Source organism: Euphorbia lathyris, chromosome 7, assembly GCF_963576675.1.
Source record: "Euphorbia lathyris chromosome 7, ddEupLath1.1, whole genome shotgun sequence".
NCBI lineage: Eukaryota > Viridiplantae > Streptophyta > Magnoliopsida > Malpighiales > Euphorbiaceae > Euphorbia > Euphorbia lathyris.
Window position 1 is genome coordinate 25,085,883 of NC_088916.1, and position 19,081 is coordinate 25,104,963.

The 19,081-nt window shown below is 38.4% G+C and overlaps 2 protein-coding genes across 2 annotated transcripts; one reads left to right on the forward strand and one right to left on the reverse strand.

Moving 5' to 3' along the window:
- The first annotated feature begins 2,540 nt into the window (after positions 1-2,540).
- LOC136235525 (protein SENSITIVE TO PROTON RHIZOTOXICITY 1) lies at positions 2,541-5,055 on the forward strand. The gene is made up of 2 exons (XM_066025238.1): positions 2,541-2,689; positions 3,314-5,055. The coding sequence occupies exon 2, from the start codon at positions 3,386-3,388 to the stop codon at positions 4,937-4,939; it is 1,554 nt and encodes a 517-aa protein (XP_065881310.1). The 5' UTR covers positions 2,541-2,689; positions 3,314-3,385; the 3' UTR covers positions 4,940-5,055.
- A 60-nt stretch (positions 5,056-5,115) lies between these two features.
- On the reverse strand, positions 5,116-9,446 carry LOC136235524 (FHA domain-containing protein PS1-like). The gene is made up of 7 exons (XM_066025236.1): positions 8,984-9,446; positions 8,483-8,700; positions 8,227-8,313; positions 6,403-8,118; positions 6,069-6,201; positions 5,587-5,951; positions 5,116-5,509 (listed from the first exon to the last, which is right to left on the reverse strand). Exons 1-7 carry the CDS (start codon positions 9,297-9,299, stop codon positions 5,276-5,278), a joined length of 3,069 nt encoding a protein of 1,022 aa, XP_065881308.1. The 5' UTR covers positions 9,300-9,446; the 3' UTR covers positions 5,116-5,275.
- Between the last annotated feature and the right edge of the window lie 9,635 nt (positions 9,447-19,081).

The following is a 19,081-nucleotide window of genomic DNA, read 5'->3' on the forward strand; positions in this document are numbered from 1 at the left end:
ACATATTAGTGGTTGCATTGAGAAAATTCGTGATAGTGTTGTTTTTTGGACCACTAGAGCTAAAAGAATTGAGAAATTTGAAGTTTTGGTTCCGTTGAACAGTCCTTATAGTAGATAGTTAGCCTTAAGATGTTAATATTAGGTGGAATTCTACTTTTTTGATGCTTCAAACTGTTATTCCATGCATTTGAAAGGTTAAAATTGCACGACTCTCAATATAAGTCTCTTTCATCAGATGAAGAGTGGGAAATTATTGAGGATGTGTGTAACAAATTGAAATTGTTTTATGGTGTCACTGAGATATTTTCTGGCACAAAGTATCCTACTACCAATTTGTTTTTCCCCAATATGTGTGACATTAAAGTAGCTCTTAATGATTGGAGAACTATGGTTCGGTACATTTTAAAACCATGGCATCACAAATGATTAGGAAGTTTGACAAGTATTGAGATGAAATACATGACATTATGGGTATCACAATTATGCTGGATCCTAGGTTTAACTTGTGCTTGATGGAGCATTATTATCCTATTTTGTATGGTCAAGAAGAAACAAAACTCAGAATTCAAAGGATAAAAAATATTTGTGCTGATTTGATTGATGAATATGCTAGTAAAAAGCAAGAGGGGAACTTGGAATACAGAATTAGAACAATTTCTACACAAGATGGTACATCTAATCAATTTGCAAAATTTGAACAATTTCTAATTTCTCGTGGGACATGTGAAAACAGTGTCAGGACAGAATTAGAAAGTTATTTGGAAGAAAATTTATTGCCTAGGACTACAAGTTTTGATGTATTGTCTTCGTGAAGCCAAGCCCTTAAGTATCCTATATTGCAATTGATTGCTAGAGATATATTGGCTATTCCTATATCCATTGTGGCTTCAGAGTCCCCTTTCAGTATAAGTGGAAGGATTATAAGTGATTATCGTATCACTCCATTCACTTCTAAGTTAAATTACGTTGTTTAAGATCACTTAGGAGTAGGATTAACTTAGATAAAAAAAACTCAATCTAAACTCTAGATAACATTAGAAGCTTAGTAGTTTGGTACTTGCGGTATAAATCCCGTGGATTCGATACCTAGACTTCTCCAGATTTATTACTTGATAATGACGATGTATATTTATCCCTTAGTGAGCCTTTGAGCGACAGCTCGAGACGCATTAGATGGTAGCCAAAATTTTTCCGTATGTTATTCGGAGATGGGGACGTGGAATCCCCGATAGACCAATGGTTGGTGATGCTTAATGCAATCCCCGCTCCGTTTATAGCCCTACGAGGTTAGGATGTTACATTTAAAGTGTTTTTCTTTATTGTTATTTTCTTTTTAGTTCAAGTTATTGACCAAATCTATTTATCTCTCTCAACTATATCTACTTTCTATAATTCTTTCATTTGTATATTTTTTAGATTTAACAAAAACGGAAACATTTGATTTTGTCTGTAGATCACTAAATTTATGTGGTTGTAAAAGAAATTATTCAGATCCAAACCTTCAAAATAACTTAAATGATAAAAATTAGATTACAACTACTTTTCTACAGAATTAAATTTACAAGAAGTATATAATTTATAATTCGTCTCTATTAATTGTATACCTTTATAACTTTTATTAGATTTACAACCTATAATTTGTCTGTATTAATCGTATACCTTTATACAGTGGCGGAGCCATGAATTCAGACTTAGGGGGCTAATTTTAGGCGTCTGGTTAAGGGTAAATTTTCTAGGTCCAGCTCGCTAGGGTTGGGCAAAATTTTTTTAACCTCAAATGCGTTAAAACTGTAATATGTTTATTTTTTTTTAATGGAAAAGACATAATAAAAATGAATTCAAAAGTGTTAGCAAAATAAAGAGTCCATTTAAATTAATTAATAATGGTAACATGTTTTTATAATTATTGAAAAATAAAGTTAAAATAAATAAAAACTTTCTAAAAGAAAATGAGGTTGAAGAGAGTTGAATATAAGATCTCTCAAATAAGAATATGCATTATTAACCATCTCATCTACCTATAATTATTAAATTAATATTATATAAAGTCAATATATAGTAATTTTAGAGGGTGGGGGCCGAGCCCCAGAGTCCTGGGCTGGCTCCGCCCCTGCCTTTATAACTTTTATTGCACTTTATAGTTTTTTTTTTGTTTGTTTGTTTTAATGGATCTGGTATGGGAATGAATATTTAAATTTTGGAAATACTAAACTGCTTAAATCCAATATAATATTACTAAATGATGTCAAGTGAATTAATATTGCAAATTAAAAATAGAAAAACAAACTACAATGCACAAGAAGCAGCAGAGGAAGCACCCAAAAAACTATTTATGAAAGCTCAAACAAAAGAGAAAGAAAGTTGAGTTTTTTGTGTTAGTGGTGGTGTGGGTCCCACCTGTCCCTATCAAGCCCCTCAAAACTCTTGTTGTCTTTCCCTTTCCAAAACACAACAAATACATTATTGACCTACCAACGGTTCTGATTTAACATCTCTGCATCAGTATGACAACTTGACGGTTATGATTGATGAGTTTGACTAGATTGTAATGAAACGTGTCCGCACTCTATTCTTATTCTGCTGATATATTTTTGTTTGCAGCTTACACAAATGCTTCCTTTTCTATCCACCTCTTCATGTGCAGTCAGATGAAGCAGATTTAATCGCACCTCAAGCTATGTTGAATCTGGTAACTAAGTTTTTTTTTTTTTTTTTTTCAGTGCTCTTATTTTACAAGATTTGTTGATGCAAGTTCCAAACTTTTTTGGGGGGTTTTGAGCAACTGGTGAATTTATCTTAAGTTTTGGGATAATCATGATGTTTGGGATTCTGGGTTATCATAGAATTGAAAAAATATGAGATTTTTTAGGATCTTTGTGGCCTTGTTCATATTTATTCTACTTCTTGAACAGTGACTTGGAATCTTCAATTGCTAAAATTTCCTTTTTGGATGCACTTGAGCTTAGTTAGTGAAATTGGTTCTCAGTTATGCAATAGATTGAGATTTGGGATACCTTGAAATTTTCATTAGGATGTATGTAGTAGATACAAGGAATTTTTTCTTTTTTAAGTGATTTGTTTGACTTATTAGATGGTGTTTGTCTCACTTTTTGGGCTGTAAGGGATGTTGATTTCTTGATTTAATTTAGTAAACAAAAGCTGTATAATCTTATCATTGATTGATGGAATATTTGCCTTTATTCTGTTTTTCCTGGTTGAAATCAATGGTTATTTAAGTCTAGGAAACTGGGGATTTTAGATTGATTTCAATTTGGTTTGATTATCACATTGAGCATCCGAATTTTTCTTTCAGGATTATGATTCCTGGTGAAAAATTGACAGCTTTTATGAGAATTGATCTTTGAGAGGAAGATAGGACTCGAAAATGGATCGCAACAAGCGACTAGGTGCAGAATCATGGGCAAATTCATCATCTTCTGTTAATGAATTACCGAAAAATATTTCGACAAAGAAACCATCCTTTAACAATTTGCAGCAACAACAGCAGAAATGGCAAGATAACTCAAGCATTAGGACAGATGCATCTTTCCAACAATTTAACCCGCTAACCGGAACCCAATCTTATGTTCCTTCCAACCCCAATGATCAAATCAAAATGATGGATGGAAAAGACAGTCAAACTAATGATTATCTTCAAAGCAGCAAAATTCCAGATTGGGATCCAAAGACCGTGCTCGACAATCTCTCCTTTCTTGAACAAAAGATCCATCAGTTACAAGATCTGGTGCATATGATTGTTGGCCGCAGGGTTCAGATTCTGAGCCGACCAGATGACCTTGCACTGCAGCAGCAGCAGCAGCAGCTCCTTAATATTGATGTCACTTCAATTATTGTTCAACTGATCTCTACAGCAGGTAGTCTTCTTCCATCCGTGAATCATACATTTTTGACAGCCAATCCTGCTGTTGGACAGCCCGGTCTTTTCCCATCCGGAGCAGGCATGAATACTGATGTTCAATCACAGACTAGTAATGGAAGTAAAGCTTCTGATCCCTCGAATCAAATGGATATCACCGGTACTGAGCAGAACTTCTCAATTGAGGATCATGAATTGAAAGATGAAGAAGACATGGAGGAAGGTGAAAACCTTCCACTTGGTTCGTATGAGATTTTACAGCTAGAGAAAGAAGAAATCCTTGCACCGCATACTCACTTCTGCACAATATGTGGGAAGGGTTTCAAGAGGGATGCGAATTTACGTATGCATATGAGGGGTCATGGTGATGAGTACAAAACTCCTGCTGCACTTGCAAAACCCAACAAAGAATCGGTCACTGAGCCTGTAATCATTAAGAGGTACTCCTGTCCGTTTTCTGGTTGCAAGCGGAATAAGGAGCACAAAAAGTTTCAACCTTTGAAGACAATTTTGTGTGTCAAAAACCATTACAAGAGAACTCATTGTGACAAAAGCTACATTTGTAGCAGATGCAACACCAAGAAATTCTCAGTCATTGCAGACCTCAAAACTCATGAGAAGCATTGTGGCAAAGATAAATGGCTTTGTTCATGTGGCACAACATTTTCGAGGAAAGACAAGCTTTTCGGACACATTGCTCTCTTCCAAGGTCATACTCCTGCTATACCTCCTGATGAAATGAAACTACAATCCACACAATCGGATAAAGGGGACGAAAATGAAGTGGCAGACAAGGTCTCAAGCATAAATTGTAGCTTTGGCTCTGGTGTTGCTGCTGGAAATGGGGATCTAAATATGATGGATGTGAAGGGGAGTGGTGAGGATCTTGGTAGCTATTTCTCACCATTGAACTTCGATACGTGCAATTTTGGCGGGTTTCACGAGTTCCCTCGACCTCCATTTGATGATACAGAAAGTTCCTTCTCATTTCTAATATCTGGTTCTTGTAATTACAGTCAGAAATCTGGAGGGGTTTCCAGTTCTAATAATAATCTTCCCTGATGGTTTTTAGTATTTGCTTGCAAGTTATTGTAATCTTTAGGCTTCTAGTTCTTACATTTTGTAATTGGAGGATATCCCATGTATGACATTAAATAAATCTTTCTATTTATTTGCCATTTACTATTCCAGACAATTGCATTTCAACTCTTCAAGCATGTTCTTCTTCCACTCAAACTTGCAGCTTTCATTGACATAATTAGAAAAATAAATAAACAAATAATAACAATAATAAAAAGAAAGAACTAGAAAAATATATTCAGATCCCCAAAAACTGAAGTAGCCTTCACATATATTCATTCATCAGTTGATGAATTCGTAGGTGCAAGTATCAGAATTCTAGACTGTTTTGACATAATGAGAATTATGGAGCAAAATGAGCTTCAAACCCTTAGCAGCTTCTCTCCTTGATGATTTCTTTGAAGTACTTCTGTAATACATTTCCTTCAACACTACATCATCAAATACAGACCAAGTTTGCCCTCTGGGAGAGCTATCTGTCCACAAGAACCTCTTAGAAAATGGGTTCACCAGACTGTCTCGGAATTCCTGAGCTGTCTCACATATCAAACCCTGTACCAACAAAGGCAGCTTTTGTAAGACAGAAAATATATCAACAAGCTAGGAGAAATTTAGTTTTGCCAAAGTACCTCAGCCATGGCTTTAATCTTCACCGTCACATCGTTGCTAAGTAGGACGAGTTGTCGATCATTGTTCATTTTCCTATAGAGAAGAGCACATTCAAGAATGTGGTCTTCTGCTGTTGGTGAAACAAGTCCCATTGGAGTCCCATGAGCTGAAAATGGGAAACACTCACTTCCCTCGCCAAATTGAGACACGGGAGCAGCAGGTGGTGTCGGTGCAGTTGGCCTTACTTCCTCCACCGAGTTCTGGACATGAATCCACCATTTAGTTTTCACCATACACTCTTCTATCCATTGTAACACCACAGATGCCTCTGTTTCTCTCCTGAACAAGCTGTTATCTCTCTTCAATGAATCGAGTTCTCTTATGACTGAGAGTACAATAAAACCATTGATGCTTGTCAGAAAAGAAATTGCTTCGTGATAATTAAAACAACCTTATACTGTATATAAAACAAAAGAGAAATGATGCATGCTAATTTAATTACCTATTCTTGGAATGATTAAATGGGTACCCTTGAGACCTTGTAGAAGCTGTAATGCGTTCCTTGTTTCCTTGTTTAGAAGAGATGCAGTATCAGCTATCATAGTCCATCTCCTTCTATCTCCCACAGAGTTAATCTGAAACAACGTTATTCTATATCAATACAAACACAAGTAATGAAATGATCTATAAATACAAACATAAGTAATGAAATGATATATAAATACAAACACAAGTAATGAAATGATCTATAAATACAAACATAAGTAATGAAATGATATATAAATACAAACACAAGTAATGAAATCAATATAGTGCTCATAGTCTTTTCAACTTACTGAATCTGAAATTGTAACCTTCTTCTGGTTACAGCTGATAGAACTCCTGCTTCTTTTGGCTGCACTACGAAATGCAGCGACAGGCAGCATCACAGGTGAATTGGAAATTAATGTCTGTAATGGAACCCTCTCTGGTCTCCTTTCCTTTAGTACAATGTCTTTGTTCAACTTGAAATGATGCCTGGAGGGCCCTGCTGATTTCATTTCTTGGAGAATTTGAGGTGTCTGGTTCTCTTTGTCAGAAGAGGTAATCATGTTATCTTCTAGCACAATATTAGGCTTCTTCTTGGATCTCAGTATAGCAGATTTTGGGGTGCAATTCTCCTTGTTTGGAGTAAAGTTTTCTTTATCCAATCCTTCTCCATCAGAGAAAAGAGCCCTAGCAGTTGAGTTCCTTTCAACATTCTTCTTGAAGAACCTCGGTATAGAAGCATTTGGGGTGAGATCAGATAAAGGAGAGCTGCATCCAGAATCCTCCCCATTCTCCCATTTAGCAGAACCATCTGTTTCTTTATCCCTCTTGGTTTTTATTTGGCTCCTACTTTTCTGAAGCTGAGGAGCAGAAGCAGGCTTACCTCTTCTTGACCAAATGTTACATGAACCAAGTCTTTTTTCTGGTCCGTCACAGGAGGCTATTATGTTCTCTAAATTCTCAATTTCAGGAAAGTTGGATTGTGGGGTCTGGCTTTGCTTGCTTCCAGGGAGAACTTCAGCACGAGGCATAGATGAATTTGGAGATTCTTCTGTTTCAAGATGAACAGAGGAAACAACTGTTTTTCTCAGTACGCCTTCTTTTGTTGAAGGACTCTGATTTTCTGTTTCTCCAAATACTTCAATGGCAGCAGGATCATCAATTGCTTCATTCAGTATGCGTTCTTTCCTTAAAAGACTCTGATATTCTATTTGTTGAAGTACTTCAATGGCAGCAGGATCATCACTTATTGGCTCTCTCAGTATGCGTTCTTTCCTTAAAGGACTCTGATCTTCTATTTCTCCAAGTGCTTCAATAGCAGCAGGATCATCAATTGTTGCCTCTCCCAGTATGCCTTCTTTCATCAAAGGACTTTGATCTTCTGTTTCTTCAAGTGCTTCAATGGCAGCAGGAGCATCAATTGTTGCCTCTCTCAGTATGCGTTCTTTCCTTAAAGGACTCTGATCTTCTATTTCTCCAAGTGCTTCAATAGCAGCAGGATCATCAATTGTTGCCTCTCCCAGTATGCCTTCTTTCATTAAAGGACTCTGATCTTCTGTTTCTTCAAGTACTTCAATGGCAGCAGGAACATCAATTGTTGCCTCTCTTAGTATGCCTTCTTTTGTTATTTTAGAAGCTGAATCCAATCCTTTAATGGATGATGGAGAATCTGAGCTGACTTCGACATGGGATTCCAGCTCTAATCTTGTCATCATGGAAATGTCTGTATCTTCTTCAGCAGAATGATATTCTGGACTCTTGTTGCAATCATTGAAAATCGCACTCAAGGTCTGCAAAATAACTCCCCCAACAGATTTGAGGCTCAGTTCATGATAATTTCTAGAAGAATTCTCTATTTCTTCCTTTCCACCATGAGAAGAATTTATCTCTACAGACGTTGATGGTGGGATTTCTGTCTTCATAATCAACCCAGAATTCTCATCAGGCAATAATGAAACAACATCCTCCAAAATTGAATCCACAGATTGAGTTTCTCCTTTCTCAGAGTCTAAAGAATCAACGACCTGCAAAACACAGAAAATTACATGAACAAAGAATAAAGTAAATGTATTCAAATATTTGTGCATATACTTTTACAATAATAATAATAATCATAGAAAAAGTTAATCTACCTGATTTGTATCTTCTACTTTTCCTAACACTGCTAATGAGTCTTTCTCTTCAAAAATCTTGTTTTCAGTGGCAAACAGATCTTCATTCTGCACAATCACAATAGAAATTAAGAGCACTTCAAACGACTTTGATAAACATTCAAACCAGATTTTTTTTTTCTTCTTATTATACTAATCCAAGCTCGCTCAGCGGGGACGGGTAATGCGACCGGGCCGCCCTTTTTTATTATACTAATCCAAGCATGAATTCACTTACCTGAGACATTTTTTCTACATTTTCCTCTTCTTTCTCCTCAATCAGTGCCAAATCCGATTCTGATACAAAGGGATTTTCTGAATCATATGCGCGACTCCAACGAACCCAGTGCAGTCTATAAACTCTGGTAGAGCCACCCACCCTTATCGTATCACCCTCTCTCAGCTCCGTGCGAAACCCTGGATCAATCTTCTTCTCTGAAATCCAGGTCCCATGGACTATGCAAGAACCATAAACTCATAAAAAAAACTAATGAAAAATCCAATTGATCAACGCAGACTTGGAAACTTATTGGAGAAGAAGTACAAGAAGAACATACGAAAACTTAAATTCCTGTTTCATCTAGCATGCGAACGAACGAACAAAAAGAAAAATCGATTGAGCGGAACCCTCCAGAAGCGATTAAAAGAGAAAATAAATGGCTATAGCCAACAAAGAAGAAGAGTACTCATCAAAATTAAACCATAAATCAGCATTCGAAAAAGTTGAAAATGAAATTACCAGAGGATAAATCAGTAACAAAGAGCTTCCGCCGCGAGGGGTTCAAATTGATCTGAAGGTGGAATCTGCTGATACTTGGATGCATCAGCACAATGTTGCAATCCGGGTGTCGACCAGCAATTAAGATTTCCTCAGTTTCTTGATCTGAGTTCTCCGAATTTTCAACAAAGTTGATAGAACTGATCCCTAAACGTTGTGACGGAGGTTCGTTGACGACGAAAATGTTCTTGAGAATCACACCGTTCTTAATTACTGTAAAAACAGGTATCATCGTTCCCTCTCCGTCTTCAGGTATTCTTTCAGGGTTGCTGCTCATTGTTAGGGTTTATAAAATTCTATTGGATTTGTAGAGATGGAGAAAAAGAAGGCAAACCCTTGTTGATTTTGAAGTGAGAAACAGAGGAATTTATTTGAAGAAGAAGATGATATTATACAGGTGCGGGCAGAGGGGGAAATAGTAAGAGCGATTTTGATTTTAAAATTTTGTTTTGAGAAAAACTAGACCGTTGAGGATTTTGTTATTAAAATTTAAAAAAATTCGAAACGGCTGTGTAATTTAGCTGACCATACCAAGTAATTGAAATGTTTGATATGCCTAAACTAATTAATTGTTTTATTTTTTTGGTTGAAAAAATTAGACCAATTAATTGTTTGGCAAATAGTTTTAGGGTATTGCTAAATACCGCCCCTAATTTCCGGTTCACCGCACTGTTTTGACCATTTTACCCTTGTCATTTTTTCCCCCTAAAACCTTCAAAACTCTCTCTAGTTTTCTCTCCCGAGCACAAATCCCGGATTTGAAAAAAATGGATCAAAGCATTCCCGAAGACAATGAGTTCGAACACGAGGTAATATTACGAGAATTAAAAACGTTATTTAGCTTTTTTTTTTTAATTCGGTTTTTTCCTGGGCGGGTGGCGATTACCACCCGTTCCTTAGGCCGAACGGATGAACTACCCGTTCGGCCTAAGGAACGGGTGGTAATCGCCACCCGCTCCACCCATGGAACTGGTGGTACGCGCCACCCGCTCCACCCATGGAACGGGTGGTACGCGCCACCCGTTCCACCTTTGGAACGGGCAGTACGGGCTGCCCGTTTCCACCTATGGTGAAACGGGTAGCCTGCCCGTTCAGGCCAAAATGGGCAGAAATTGCCCCGAATTAATTTTGAACGAGAGAAATAGCCCCGAAGTATTTTTTTTGTAATTTTAATGTCAATTTTTCGTATATTCAGGTACCGATAGAAGATTGGAACCCCGATAACATTGATTATAGTTCGCGTTTCATAACGGATACCGTTTTCCCCTCCAGTCAGGATGCTATTGATTGGGCAAAAAAGATAGCTATTCAGAATGGGTTTGAGCTTGTAATATCTTCGCACAAAAATGGGGGAAAACAGAAGTTGTTGCGCTGTTCACGGGGTGAACGATATAGAGGTGTTGTGAAAAATGATGAAGATCCTGCAATTAGGAAAAGTAAAACTAAAATGTGTCGCTGTAAATTTCAGATTAAAGCCTATCAACATGCAGACCTTTCGGGATGGGGGATAAAGGCTAAGGCTGGGTTAACTGGAATGCATAACCATACAATGCGTATGTATCCAGAGAGAAGTCGGTAAATGAGCGGACTCAGTATCGCGTCTAAACAAATTGTGCGTGATATGTCTTCAGCTCAAGCAAAGCCTTGTGCTATTTTAGCAGCAGTTAAAGAAAAACACCCAGAGGACAACTCAGTAATTAAACACATATATAATTACAGGGACAAAATGAGGAGGGACGCGTTTGAAGGTAGAGACCTGGCTAGTCAATTCTACCATATTGCTGTGGAGAACAAATATGTCAATTACACACAGACTGATTCAGGTGTGATAACGCATGTGTTCATGGCACATCCAGAGTTAGTTGATATGTTTAGGACTTACCACTGGTACATCGGCATTGATTCAACGTACAAAACAAACAAGTACAAAATGCCGTTTGTTGAGATTGTTGGGATGACGCCATGCAATAATAACTTCAAGATAGCGTATGCTATTGTTAAAGACGAGATCGAAAGGAGCTATCGTTGGATTTTGCAAAGGCTGAAGATTTTGCTTGGGGATGATCTGAACCCGACCGTTGTTGTTAGTGACAGGGAGCTTGGGTTATTAAAGCCGATACAAGAAGTTTTTCCACAAGCAGCGCACTTGCTATGCACTTGGCATATAAATAAGGATGTGGAAGATCGTGTGTATAGAATCATTGGAGATAAAGGCCTTGCCTCTAAATTCAAGAATGGCAAATGGAGAACAATATTAGAATCATTAACCATTGAGGAGTACGAGACCAATCTTATGATGATGAAGGAAAAGATGAGCAGGTTCAAAGGAGTTATCTCGTATGTTGAGGAGACGTGGTTGGTGCATAAGGAGAAGTTTGTTGTTGCTTGGACAAAGGAGTTCCTACATTTTGGTAACACAACTACTTGTCGAGTGGAGAGCGAACATGCTAGTCTAAAGCAATGGCTCAATACGGCAACTGGGTCCCTTGACACGGTATGGCAGAAGGTTCACAAGCAGATTGAATCACAAGCAACCAATATAAGGTATTTGCAATTTCTTCTACTGCGATTTTGGAATTTGCATTTAGGGTTGTATCATTTCACTAACTAATAATAATTTTGTCTTCGTATCAGGTACATGCTTGAACAGTCCCGGCTTCGTCAAGCAGTCACTTTCACCGGACGCCCATTAAGCCAACTTGTATTCAAAGTCTCTCATTATTGTCTGCAGTTGTTGAATCAAGAGTTAGAGCGTATGAGAGGGTTGAGCCATGAAGTGTACGTGCGTTGCGGTTGTGTATTGAGAACATCGCATCAGATACCATGTGCATGTGAGCTGAAACGAGCTTGTGATCTGGAACAAATGATCAGTTCTGAGAGTGTTCACGTGTTTTGGAGAACACTTTTAATCAATCATGGTCACACTGATGAAAATGACGGGCGTAATGATCTGAACGAGGAGCAGCGATATTTTAAGTCCTTAGTGGACCAAGTCTCTAAAGCCGACCCATCCGTAATGCGTAATATTTCAATGTTTATCCATGATCAACTACACCCTAATCAAGCTCAGTACACCGAACCCGATGTCAAAATTAACGTGCGGGGGCGACCTAAGGTGAGCAAATCCACAAAACGTATGTCGAGTTCTTGGGAATACAATGAAACTCGTCGTGGACGGGCTCGTTCTACTAGTTCATCTAGGAGTCGTGGTAGAAGTGGCAGAATTAGCTCGTCATCCTCGGTACATAATGATGCCTCATCAGGTAATGTTTATCTGATAAACCTAACTTTTTTTATAACTATTTTGCAATATAGAGTTGTTTTACACTAATATACATGAATGCAGATGGAAAAACGTATCATGGTTCTGAATTCGTACATTTCGATATTCTGTAATGTTATAGGTTGAATTCTGATCAATTATGTGTGGTTCTGTAATGTTACAGGTGAATTCTGATTAATTATGTATGGTTATGTAATGTTACAGGTGAATTCTGATCAATTATGTGTGGTTCTGTAATGTTACAGGTGAATTTTGATTAATTATGTATGGTTCTGTAATGTTACAGGTGAATTCTGATCAATTATGTGTGGTTCTGTAATGTTACAGGTGAATTCTGATCAATTATGTATGGTTCTGTAATGTTACAGGTGAATTCTGATCAATTATGTGTGGTTCTATAATGTTACAGGTGAATTCTGATTAATTATGTGTGGTTCTGTAATGTTACAGGTGAATTCTGATCAATTATGTGTGGTTCTGTAATGTTACAGGTGAATTCTGATTAATTATGTATGGTTCTGTAATGTTACAGGTGAATTCTGATCAATTATGTGTGGTTCTGTAATGTTACAGGTGAATTCTAATCAATTATGTGTGGTTCTGTAATGTTACAGGTGAATTCTGATTAATTATGTATGGTTCTATAATGTTACAGGTGAATTCTGATCAATTATGTGTGGTTCTGTAATGTTACAGGTGAATTCTGATCAATTATGTATGGTTCTGTAATGTTACAGGTGAATTCTGATCAATTATGTGTGGTTATGTAATGTTACAGGTGAATTCTGATCAATTATGTGTGGTTCTGTAATGTTACAGGTGAATTCTGATTAATTATGTATGGTTCTGTAATGTTACAGGTGAATTCTGATCAATTATGTGTGGTTCTGTAATGTTACAGGTGAATTCTGATTAATTATGTATGGTTCTGTAATGTTACAGGTGAATTCTGATCAATTATGTGTGGTTCTGTAATGTTACAAGTGAATTCTGATTAATTATGTATGGTTCTGTAATGTTACAGGTGAATTCTGATCAATTATGTGTGGTTCTGTAATGTTACAGGTGAATTCTGATCAATTATGTATGGTTCTGTAATGTTACAGGTGAATTCTGATCAATTATGTGTGGTTATGTAATGTTACAGGTGAATTCTAATCAATTATGTGTGGTTCTGTAATGTTACAGGTGAATTCTGATCAATTATGTGTGGTTCTGTAATGTTACAGGTGAATTCTGCTATGTTCGCCAGACTACTGCGTGATAATCAGAGGGGAATTATCCCTAAAAAAAATTTCAACTCCATCATCTTTTTAAGATGGACAGAGTCTGAAATTTCTCATGAGGTTCATCGAACTTATCCTTACTCGATCGTGAAAAATTGGGATCACTATAAATTAGAGGTTCGAGTACTACAGAGTATCAGCGCTTCAAAGAACGATTACCTGCCAGGACGAGCTTGGCCAAGAAATAGAGGAAATGCTCCATGGAACATTTTTCCTGTGGACTATGAGACGAATATTGCAGAGGAGAAAGAGATATACCTTGCAATACAGTCAGGTGTACCAGCGACATCTTCACCCAACATTCAGGTGTACGAAGAAGATAGTGACTAATGTCTTTTTTTCCGGTTTATGTCGTTGTAATGTATTTTTTCAGTTTATGTCGTTGTAATGTATTTTTACAGTTTATGCCGTTTATGTCGTTCTAATGTATTCTTAAATTTGCAATAATAACAAAGCGTACCACAAAAAAACCAAATTCTGTCATAATAGTACTAAAATATCAATCCACCAAATTCAGTCAAAATAGTACTAAAATACTTCAAAATACAGTCATAACTCACTTGGCCAAATGCCAAGCACCCATAATCTGCTCTAACGACTGCCTATATACAATCGCAGCATCCTCGTCCAGCTGACTCATGTGATCCAACACAGTTTCACCCCAGCCAGATAATCGACTAACCCACTGTAAAAAGTAAGGAACAAAAAACAAGGTTAATATCACTTCACATTTCAGTAAATATCATTTCACATTACTAGTAAAGAAAAACCAAAAATAACTTACAATCTCACTGTTCGAGCGAGTATAAACAGTCGGTCCGGGTGCAACAATCTCCGGAAGTAGACGAGGGTGTGAGTGACGAGTGTACCAATGCATGTACTGATCCTCACAATCTGATGGAGTATGTGCTGGAGTGAATACAGACAGTATAAGGACGGACGACTGGGGAAAAGAGTCCCAAATACCCTGCACCATCACAGCTGGCACCTCTACATGATACTTCAAACTGGTCCACGGGCGAACAGCCTTAGAAGGCTGCAATATCGGTCTAGGAATGGTCTGCACATGTCTACGCTGTCGAAGGCATCGCCCCGGCATGTACGGCTCGATCACATCCCGATACCGTATCCATCCAGAATATAGAGTCCTCGGGGTCTCAGTAATGGCATCAGGGCCATACGGCATCCACATGACCTACAGATGTATAAAATTACATTAACACATACAAGTAATACAAATTTGTTTTAATTGAACAATATTTATAATTATATAGCAAGTATACCTCATCTGCTGTCAACACATCAAGCCGGGCACGAAATGCTCTCAGCCGCTCATCGCTCTTCTCCATCGATATAGATGGCCACAACGAAGCTCTAGGAAGATCCGGGTCAACTGTAACTGCCTCTCGATATGGCCTGAAGCAAGGAAAATACTCGTAAATCCAGGACTGGAGCAATGTCATACAACCCGTCATCTGCCCGTAATCTCCTCTGGTAGCAATACCAAGATGACGGTATAGATATGCTAGTGCAGCTGATCCCCAAGAAAGTCCAACGGCTCCAGCCGCCGAGTCCTGCACCTCTAACAGACAAGAAGGTCGGATGCGGTCACCACTCTTGTCTACGAACAAGGTGGAACCGAGCATCAGCCACGTCCAAGCTATAGCCTGGGTCTCAGGAATCCGATCACCTCCACAGTGCTCCATGACGGAAGCGGCTCGTATACCACCAGAAGCATAATGACGGGCATCTAACTGAACTCGAGTCATCCTAAACAAATCCATCACGCACTCGTTAAGCTCATCAACAGTCGCATCAGCAGTCACCATGGCACCATCTACGGGGATGCGCAATATCTCCCACACATCATGCATCAAAATGGTCATCTCGCCAAATGGCATGTGAAATGATGACGTGTCTGGCTGCCACCGCTCTACAAATGCCATGATCAGAGCAGCATCTATGTGACTGTGCATAATACCAGGTAAATGGAACATGCCAAATGACTCGATACGCGACTGAATCGTCTTGGAAGAACCACTGTACCATAATCTCAGCTTCGAGCAATACCCTGATCTGGTATGACACCTAAGGACGCCCTATCCTGACCGGCCCAGATAGCACATGCAATATGTCCCAAAAAGCTCGGGATCACAGCACCATCAAATGGACCCCCGGGGACGGGGTCCTTCACAACCCAGTCATCATCTACACTCCTCGATCGCTTGCTGCTACCTGAAATTACAGCAAACGGTTTACATTAAATTTTTGGTATATTTTTCAATAATCACGATTAACACAAATACAAATAAACACATTTTTAAATTTCTCTTACCAGAAGAAGATGCTGCGGTAGAAGAAAATCGTCCGTCTCGACCCCTCGTCACGACGCCACGATCTATAGGGATAGTATCAGCACTAGGACGATGCATAGAAGCATCCCCGTCAATGTCTATATCAGCCGCCTCATCCTGTCCCTCAGCACGCTCCACCTGTGCAGCATGTGCCCTCCGGGCGTCCGCCATGAACCGTTGCTGCTCCGCCCGGTCCCGCCGAGCAGATGCAGTAACAGGACGTGAAGACGTGCGTCTAGGGTCAGATCCCTCCTGATCCTGTAATATTATTTATTTAGTATATTCAATTTAACATAATTTTTTTTATATATGTTCGGGTCTGCCTACGCCCGGTCCGTACAATTTTTAAAAAAAAAAATCAAAATTTGCCCCTTTTTGGCCTGGGCAGGTGGCTTACACCACCTGCCCTATGGTCCAAACGGGTGCGGCGCACCAGTCGGCCTTAGGGCCGACCAGTGCGCCGCAAATGTTTGGCCCTTAGGCCAAACGGGTGGCGCGTGCGCTCCACCATAAGGTGGAGCGCACGTCTTGTACGCGTTCCACCTTAGGTGGAACGCGTACGACGAGCGATCCACCGCATGGTGGAGCGCATGCGCCGCGCGTTCCACCTTACGGTGGAGCGCGTGCGCCGTGCGATCTACCATACGGTGGATCGCTCGTCCCACACCATCTCCACCTACGGTGGAACGCATAGTTCATGCGTTCCACCGTAGGTGGAGATGGTGCGGGTCGCCCGCCTAGCTGAAATTCTGGGATTTTAATCCCGATTACTCACAAATTCGTTAAATTTTTTTATGGAAATACTTACCGTAATACCCATTTATCCTTTGCCGATGCCTCCTCTTCGTGCCATCTCGTTTTAGGTCGGGTTTTTTGAGAATGGAAAATAAGTTGAGAGGATTTGGAATTTTCAAAACTTATGTTTGAAATAATGAGAAGGGCAAAAGGGTCAATACAGGACGGTGAACCGGAATTTAAGAGCGGTATATAGTCGCCCACTAGTTTTATCACAAACTTAATTAGAGATATATGACCATTGACCACACCCCTATGAAATAAGGAAACATTTATCTAGCGTGGTTTCAACGTATATAAGAGATGTGGAAAATGGAAATGTTTGGAAACGAAAACGAAACGTTTCCGAGCATGTTTATTTACCAAAAGTTTGAAACACGTTTCCAAAAAAAAACATTTTAGTGTTTAAACTTAAATAGTGTATAAGATTCAGAATCTGATTCATAATTAAATTAAGAAAATGAAAACTAAATTCAGTTTATATTCACTCGATTCATAGAAGGTCTCCGTTTTGTTATGATCCATCTTCTTCTTATTTGTTCTTGAGTCTGAGTTGTTTTTTTCCTTCTCGAGTGGGTTGTGATTCTGTGTTTTATCTTAAAAAAATTATTCTTACATATCGACAAAACACCACCGCAAAAAAAAAAAAAAACACAACTCCCTGAAACGAAACCATAAATCATATAGTGGATATTTTACGTTTCTTACTAATTTGACAATTTATGAACTACATTTATATTTAAGTTTATTTTACACAGCTACAATTTGATTTTGAGGTTTGTGTTTTGTCAATATGTAAATGTAATTTAATAAAAAAATACTTTTGATTGTCATTAGAACTTAACGGTGTAATTTTAAATACTTTATTTTGTAAAAAACATAATATGGCGAGAAATAAATCTAAGCAAGTATAAATATATTAGGATTAGTGTTTTGGTGTGGCAAAAAATACAAAGTGTCTAAAGAAAACAATTGAGTGAATAATAAAATACTAATAATAAGTAGTGGGTGTGTTGTGAGATGAGCAATCAGAAAATCGGAGAGTGAGACAATATTATTCACATGAAGGTGTTAGGAAATAGATGTAAATTTTATATTCACTCCAATAAAATAAAAGTTGTTTAATTAAGCCCTTCATTTTCAACAAGTGGTATCAGAGTAGACGGTCAGGGACCGATACGTGGTCATGTGTAAGAAGGCGGTCAGGGACTAGGAGTTGAGTCCTTCGGAAGTTCACGATCCGGGATCGTGGTGGTTCAAGATATTGTTAGTATGCAGTCCATGATTGTGAAAATTATTGGTCTGGGACTAAACATACTTGGTTGATTAAAGAAAAAATCAAGTCGTCATGGCTGATATGTCTATCTCGGTAAACACTTTAGAAAAACTCAATAATAATAATTATAGTACTTGGAGTACTTGTATGCATTTATCTGCTTTATGGGACACTGTTGGAGGTAATGAAATAACGCCTTCGATGGAACAAAATGACATTAAAAGTGGATGTTTTATCAATTTCGCTGGAAGACAATTTGCTGCAATGCATCAAGGGTGCCGGAACCCCCAAAGAAGCATAGGACACTCTTACCGGAGTATTTTCAAGAACAAACGATGACAAACTCCACTACCTACCGTGTGAAGATTCTCAGTATCAAGCAAAGGAGCCATTGAAGTTGGTGCATTCTAATGTATTTGATCGTGTGAAGCCGCCAACGGTTAGTGGAAATCAATATATGATCAATATCATGTGGGTGTACTTTATGAAAAATAAATTAGAGGCATTTAGCAAGTTCCAAGAGTTCAAAGAGAAGGTCGAGAAGGAACTTGATCAAAAGATCCAATGCTTTCGCACTCACAATGGTGGAGGGTGTACTTCGCATGAGTTCCTCAAGATACTTGCAAGACTACAAGGTTCGATGATAATTGACTTGTCCTAATACTCCACAACAAAACGGGTTAGCAGAAAGGAAGAGCATATACTTTGTAGAGATATACAGAAGTATGTTATATGCGAAGAATGTTCCACCTCGTTTTTGGGCAGAGTGTATGAAGACAGTTACAAATGTTATCAATGGACTACCACAAGCACCACTTGGATTTATTTCACCCTTTGGGAAGTTATAGAAGATCAAACCCATTATAAGTCACTTTTGAGTTTTTGGTTGCCTTGAAGCTTAATGAGACTTGGGATTTAGTTCCCAAATCCAAAGACGTGAAGCTTATTTCCTACAAATGGGTTTATAAAGTAAATAAGAAGCCTGATGGATTAATCGAAAGATACAAAGCTTAATTGGTGGCTCAAGAATTCTAATAGAAGTATGGTCTGGACTATGATGGGACA

Bases quoted from the DNA above. Each gene is read 5' to 3' on its own strand.
- LOC136235525 (XM_066025238.1), top strand. From the start codon at position 3,386: ATGGATCGCAACAAGCGACTAGGTGCAGAATCATGGGCAAATTCATCA.
- LOC136235524 (XM_066025236.1), bottom strand. From the start codon at position 9,299: ATGAGCAGCAACCCTGAAAGAATACCTGAAGACGGAGAGGGAACGATG. The intron at 8,119-8,226 runs GTAGATTAACTT...TGTGTTTTGCAG, and splicing joins AAGTAGAAGATACAAATCAG to GTCGTTGATTCTTTAGACTC. The intron at 6,202-6,402 runs GTAAGTTGAAAA...ACGTTGTTTCAG, and splicing joins AGGTTACAATTTCAGATTCA to ATTAACTCTGTGGGAGATAG.